Below are 7,493 nucleotides of genomic sequence, written 5' to 3'. Positions count from 1 at the left end.
AATTCTCTCTTGCCCCCCTTTCCCTCCGTACAGTTCTCTCCTGGCCCCCCCCCCCCATACAATTCTCTCTTGCCCCCCTTCCCCTCCGTACAGTTCTCTCCTGCCCCCCCCCATACAATTCTCTCTTGCCCCCCTTCCCCTCCGTACAGTTCTCTCCTGGCCCCCCCATAGCACTTTTTCCCCATGGCTTTAGATGTTACATCTCTCGCAGCAACTGCTGGGCGGCCGGCATCTTTCTTGTCATTTGCATGACTTTCTCCTCTACTTCTAGGTGGATCAGCAAACACATCAAGAAGTCCATTCGTTCCACCATCCTGAGCCTGGCCTGGCACCCCAACAACGTTCTGCTGGCAGCCGGTGGATGTGACTTCCAGTGCAGGTATAAACTGAGGCTGGTGCAGTGCTCCGGGCCCCCATCGAGGTGTACAGATCCCTGTGGATGGGGTGGGGGACATGGGCTCTTTATGGGGTGTAATAACAATGTTTGCCTATGATGGCGCTGGAATTATAGTGTTGGTGGCCCTGCAACGATCTCTGTTTTTTTCCTTCAGAGTTTTCTCAGCATATGTGAAGGAAATTGAAGACAAACCCAGCCCAACATTTTGGGGGACGAAGATGCCATTTGGGGAGCTTCTGTTTGAGAGAGGCAAAAGCGGAGGTTGGGTGCACGGCGTATGCTTCTCTCCCAGTGGTCAGTATCTGGCCTGGGTGGACCACAACAGCTGCATCAATGTGGCCGACTCGACCCAAGACAAAATGTAAGATCTGCCGCTGTTCCCCATGATGGTTCCTGTGCCCATACAGTACATCCTGCCCAATGTTCCCAGGGATATCACCATGCACCCCTCAGGTCTAGGGTTGTCACCACTCTGGAATTCACCCAGTCTGGGTATTTATTCATGTGTCCGGGTTTCAGCCACATTATAACAGGCTACCCAGAGCTCTGGTTCCTTCTAGGCAGAAATATGGCACTTGGTAACTCATGCAAACCCCTAATACAAGTGCAGGGGGGCCATGCACCAGTCTGCGTGAGGTCCCCTCTTCTCCCCCTCAGTCCATGTCCCCGTCTACGCCCGGGCCGGCCTCACTGCCTATGCCGGCCCAGCTCTCACTCTGCCTGCCGCAGCATTGTTACACATGAGCGAGATCACCGACAGTCCTTGATAGCCGGAGCCCGAGCACCAACATGGTGATTGAGAGAAGCAAACCAGCAGCTGACTGACTGTGTGGGGGTCCCAAGAGGTGTTTTTTTTTTTTTTTGGGTGTTACACAGGTAGGAGGTGCTTGTGGAAGATAGCGATCCCCTCTAATTTAGCTTGGTGCCTGTAGTCAGAGACTGGTTGGGGATGAGGGAGATTAGCAGGCTGACTGTGTCTAGTAGCAGCACCTGTGTAATGTGTATGAGCTGTGTACAGGGAGGGCTGCCTGACACCTCTATCACAAGGCTGGTCCACTGGTGTCATTCGCCCATGAGATGACTCTTTCCACCTGAACTGGGGGGAGGGATTGTACTGGGGGCAGACTGACCTCTGGGATCATACCGAGGGTTGTACTGGGGGGGGATATTGACCTTTGAGGGATTGTACTAGGGGCAGACTGACCTGGGGGGTCGTACGGGGGCAGACTGACCTGGGGGGTCGTATGGGAGGGCAGACTGACCTGGGGGGTCGTACAGGGGGGAAGACTGACCTGGGGGGTCGTATGGGGGGCAGACTGACCTGGGGGGTCGTACAGGGGGGCAGACTGACCTGGGGGGTCGTACGGGGGCAGACTGACCTGGGGGGTCGTACAGGGGGGCAGACTGACCTGGGGGGTCGTATGGGGGGGGCAGACTGACCTGGGGGGGCAGACTGACCTGGGGGGTCGTACGGGGGGCAGACTGACCTGGGGGGTCGTACAGGGGGGCAGACTGACCTGGGGGGTCGTACAGGGGGGCAGACTGACCTGGGGGGTCGTACGGGGGGCAGACTGACCTGGGGGGTCGTACGGGGGGCAGACTGACCTGGGGGGTCGTACAGGGGGGAAGACTGACCTGGGGGGTCGTACAGGGGGGAAGACTGACCTGGGGGGTCGTACGGGGGGGCAGACTGACCTGGGGGGTCGTATGGGGGGGCAGACTGACCTGGGGGGTCGTACAGGGGGGAAGACTGACCTGGGGGGTCGTACAGGGGGGCAGACTGACCTGGGGGGTCGTACAGGGGGGCAGACTGACCTGGGGGGTCGTACAGGGGGGCAGACTGACCTGGGGGGTCGTACGGGGGGCAGACTGACCTGGGGGGTCGTACGGGGGGCAGACTGACCTGGGGGGTCGTACAGGGGGGAAGACTGACCTGGGGGGTCGTACAGGGGGGAAGACTGACCTGGGGGTCGTATGGGGGGCAGACTGACCTGGGGGGTCGTACAGGGGGGCAGACTGACCTGGGGGGTCGTACAGGGGGGCAGACTGACCTGGGGGGTCGTACAGGGGGGCAGACTGACCTCTGGGATCATACCGAGGGTTGTACTGGGGGGGATATTGACCTTTGAGGGATTGCACTAGGGCAGACTGACCTGGGGGGTCGTACGGGGGGCAGACTGACCTGGGGGGTCGTACGGGGGGCAGACTGACCTGGGGGGTCGTACAGGGGGGCAGACTGACCTGGGGGGTCGTATGGGGGGGGCAGACTGACCTGGGGGGTCGTATGGGGGGGGCAGACTGACCTGGGGGGTCGTACGGGGGGCAGACTGACCTGGGGGGTCATACACACCTTAATATACACTATATTGTACATGGTATACTTCACCAGCGTGTTCATTGTTGCTGGTTGCTAAGTAATCCCTGGTTTTCTGTGGACACAAATGGTATGTATTGGGAGTGTTGCTTGTGCTGAGATCTACGTGTCTGTGAGACTCTTCCTTGTGGCACAGCAATCGCAGCATAGTTTATGCCTGCAGAAATGCTTTTATTTTATTTAACCATGCCCCTTTAAGCCCCTCCCATTAACACAATTTGGCCACACCCACTGTTCATGATTACTCTCCTTAGGGCGCCTGAAGGTGTCCCCGACCTTTTAGCACCCTATAGTGTACAGTACAGAAACAAGAATGGCCGTGTGTTGGGGTTTGGCTTGCAGAAAATGCGGCTGCCGCCCTGGTTGTAGTGCGCTACCTGCACTCCGCTCTTCGCTGAGAATCCCCCTTCATGCAGACTGCTGGTTCCCTCCCCTGTGAACATCATTCGTATATCTGTGTGTGAATGGCGTGTTGGAGTGTCAGTCCTGGCCCTGTGACAACACCTGTTCACTGCCTTTCCTGTCTTCTCCATTACAGAGTCAGCGAGCTGCGGACAGACAAGCTTCCCTTCCTGTCGCTTCTATTTGTGAATGAGACCCGGCTGGTGGCTGCTGTAAGATGATCCCTCCAGGCTGATGGAGCTTCTATTTTCATCACTTGCTATAAGAATAATAATTCGTAATCTCTGGGGCAGGAAGTGTCCCTTTTATGTTCTGGGGTCACCCTGATCACATTGTACCTTTTTGTTTCCACTAGGGCCATGACTGTGCCCCCTATCTCTTCTCCTACTCTGGACCTGAAAACATCCAGTTAGTCAGCAAGATTGATACTCAGAAGCAGTCCTCAAAATTGGCCGTGTCGGCCATGCAGCATTTCCGCAATTTGGACAAGAAGGCCGTCCAAGAGGATGATGGCTTAGACACCAACACCTTGCACCAAAACAGCATCAGGTGAGAAGAAAACTCCACTCATGTGCAGGGAAGACAGTGACAGGACAACTGATTGGTGCTGCAGGCAACGCCTTTGTTTATGAGAGTTTGTAAGACTATCAGTGCACAAAAGTTCACAAAGTTCTTCTACATGTCCCCTGCCTAAAAAGTCTCCTAAATTCTACAGCTCTCCCAGCATGTAACCCTTTATCTAACACCTCAACCACCCCAACTCTTTACTAATGCAGTACCCTTAATGCCCAACACTAGTTTCTATCACCTAACCCTTACTAAATCCTCTCCTCCAACACCGAACGCTCAACCCTCATCCACCTATCACCTAACCCTTACTAAATCCTCTCCTCCAACACCGAACGCTCAACCCTCATCCACCTATCACCTAACCCTTACTAAATCCTCTCCTCCAACACCGAACGCTCAACCCTCATCCACCTATCCCCTAACCCTTACTAAATCCTGTCCTCCAACACCGAACGCTCAACCGTCATCCACCTATCACCTAACCCTTACTAAATCCTGTCCTCCAACACCGAACGCTCAACCGTCATCCACCTATCACCTAACCCTTACTAAATCCTGTCCTCCAACACCGAACGCTCAACCCTCATCCACCTATCACCTAACCCTTACTAAATCCTGTCCTCCAACACCGAACGCTCAACCCTCATCCACCTATCACCTAACCCTTACTAAATCCTCTCCTCCAACACCGAACGCTCAACCGTCATCCACCTATCACCTAACCCTTACTAAATCCTGTCCTCCAACACCGAACGCTCAACCCTCATCCACCTATCACCTAACCCTTACTAAATCCTGTCTTCCAACACCGAACGCTCAACCGTCATCCACCTATCACCTAACCCCTTACTAAATCCTGTCCTCTAACACCGAACGCTCAACCCTCATCCACCTATCACCTAACCCTTACTAAATCCTCTCCTCTAACACCGAACGCTCAACCCTCATCCACCTATCACCTAACCCTTACTAAATCCTGTCTTCCAACACCGAACGCTCAACCGTCATCCACCTATCACCTAACCCTTACTAAATCCTGTCCTCTAACACCGAACGCTCAACCCTCATCCACCTATCACCTACCCCTTACTAAATCCTCTCCTCTAACACCGAACGCTCAACCCTCATCCACCTATCACCTAACCCTTACTAAATCCTCTCCTCCAACACCAAACGCTCAACCGTCATCCACCTATCACCTAACCCTTACTAAATCCTGTCCTCCAACACCGAACGCTCAACCCTCATCCACCTATCACCTAACCCTTACTAAATCCTGTCTTCCAACACCGAACGCTCAACCGTCATCCACCTATCACCTAACCCTTACTAAATCCTGTCTTCCAACACTGAACGCTCAACCGTCATCCACCTATCACCTAACCCTTACTAAATCCTGTCCTCCAACACCGAACGCTCAACCCTCATCCACCTATCACCTAACCCTTACTAAATCCTCTCCTCCAACACCGAACGCTCAACTCTCATCCACCTATCACCTAACCCTTACTAAATCCTGTCTTCCAACACCGAACGCTCAACCCTCATCCACCTATCACCTAACCCTTACTAAATCCTCTCCTCCAACACCGAACGCTCAACCCTCATCCACCTATCACCTAACCCTTACTAAATCCTGTCTTCCAACACCGAACGCTCAACCGTCATCCACCTATCACCTACCCCTTACTAAATCCTCTCCTCCAACACCGAACGCTCAACCCTCATCCACCTATCACCTACCCCTTACTAAATCCTCTCCTCTAACACTAAACGCTCAACCGTCATCCACCTATCACCTAACGCTTACTAAATCCTGTCCTCCAACACCGAACGCTCAACCCTCATCCACCTATCACCTAACCCTTACTAAATCCTGTCCTCCAACACCGAACGCTCAACCCTCATCCACCTATCACCTAACCCTTATTAAATCCTCTCCTCCAACACCGAACGCTCAACTCTCATCCACCTATCACCTAACCCTTACTAAATCCTCTCCTCCAACACCGAACGCTCAACCCTCATCCACCTATCACCTAACCCTTACTAAATCCTGTCTTCCAACACCGAACGCTCAACCGTCATCCACCTATCACCTACCCCTTACTAAATCCTCTCCTCCAACACCGAACGCTCAACCCTCATCCACCTATCACCTACCCCTTACTAAATCCTCTCCTCTAACACTAAACGCTCAACCGTCATCCACCTATCACCTAACGCTTACTAACCCTCCAGCCCTAATGCCTCAGTGAAGTTTCCTGACACCATGTGTAGGGTTAGACAGTGGGCTTTGTATAGGTTGTCACTTTGCTGTCTTTCTCCAGCCAGCTCCTGGCCCTGGACCGAGAAGGGGATGACAGTTTCTCCTTCAGCAGCAGCGGAATGGATGGATCTCTAGTGATTTGGGCCATGAAGGTTGTACCCAGTTTCCTGTGAGTCTGGTACTTTGAGGGTTAATATACAGAGCAGCTGAAGGTCTTTTCTGTGTTTCAGGCTTAAGCACTTTCCAGCTTGCCCCAGGGTCAGTCTGAGGTCCTCCAGCAGCCACCACCTGACATTCTGGAGTGGACACAGAATGTCACACGGATTGTTGGCAGCAAGAAACTTCCGGAAGGTTCACATGTGTACAAGTGACATGGCAGCGTCATATGCAAAACCGGCCCAAGCGTGGATTCAGAGTGAACTTCCTGTGTAATGATAAGTCCACACATTACAGCCTGATAAATGTCTTCACTCGTGTCTTCTTTATTGATGAGGCCTCATTCTGCTAGATGTTGTACACTACACCCCAAAGTCTGCCTTGTTCTGTACTCTGTACCCCAAACTCTGCCTCCTCCTGTACATTGTACCCCAAACTCTGCCTCCTCCTGTACATTGTACCCCAAAATCTGCCTCGTCCTGTACATTGTACCCCAAACTCTGCCTCGTCCTGTACATTGTACCCCAAACTCTGCCTCGTCCTGTACATGGTACCCCAAAATCTGCCCTATCTTGCACACTACCCCAAGCTCTACCTCGTCCTGTACATGGTACCCCAAAATCTGCCCTATCTTGCACACTACCCCAAGCTCTGCCTCATCCTGTACACTGCTCCCCCCAAATCTACCCTGTTTTTTACTCTGTACCCCAAAATCTGTCTCATCCTGTACATTATATCCCAAACTCTGCCCTATCTTGTACACTGCCCCCCCCCAAAAAAAACAAACATCTTCCCTGTTTTGTACTCTGTACTCCAAAACCTGCCTCATCCTGTACATTTTATCCTGTACACTGTGCCCCAAACTGTCATATCCTGTACATTATACCTCAAATTCTGTGCTATTCTGTACACTAGTCTGTACCCCACAATCAGCTTTTTCCTCTATGCTGTACCCCAAAATATCTCAATATTGCACCAGATCTTCAACAAGGCACCCACACGGCATATAATCAACAATAGGAATAATCCATGGTTAATGTGTCACATGTCAGAACCCGGTGATCGGTATACAGTATGGCCAGGGTGTCACATGTCAGGACCCGGTGATCGGTATACAGTACGGCCAGGGTGTCACATGTCAGGACCCGGTGATCGGTATACAGTACGGCCAGGGTTGTCACATGTCAGGACCCGGTGATCGGTATACAGTATGGCCAGGGTGTCACATGTCAGGACCTGGTGTTCGGTATACAGTACGGCCAGGGTGTCACATGTCAGGACCCGGTGATCGGTATACAGTATGGCCAGGATGTCACATGTCAGGA

The 7,493-nt window shown here is 52.8% G+C and overlaps 1 protein-coding gene across 1 annotated transcript; it reads left to right on the top strand.

The window, feature by feature from the left end:
- Nucleotides 1–233: 233 nt before the first annotated feature.
- On the top strand, nucleotides 234–6,478 carry LOC149431285 (actin-related protein 2/3 complex subunit 1A-B-like). The gene is made up of 6 exons (XM_089665711.1): nucleotides 234–379; nucleotides 552–758; nucleotides 3,310–3,385; nucleotides 3,529–3,722; nucleotides 6,074–6,164; nucleotides 6,243–6,478. Exons 1-6 carry the CDS (start codon nucleotides 249–251, stop codon nucleotides 6,246–6,248), a joined length of 705 nt encoding a protein of 234 aa, XP_089521837.1. The 5' UTR covers nucleotides 234–248; the 3' UTR covers nucleotides 6,249–6,478.
- The last annotated feature ends 1,015 nt before the right edge of the window (nucleotides 6,479–7,493 follow it).

This window comes from Staurois parvus, unplaced genomic scaffold, assembly GCF_062004578.1.
Source record: "Staurois parvus isolate SC_StPar_1 unplaced genomic scaffold, SC_StPar_1.0 ptg002304l, whole genome shotgun sequence".
Lineage (NCBI taxonomy): Eukaryota > Metazoa > Chordata > Amphibia > Anura > Ranidae > Staurois > Staurois parvus.
The sequence above is the reverse complement of the archived record's forward strand: the minus strand, read 5'-3'. Positions and strand labels throughout refer to the sequence as shown.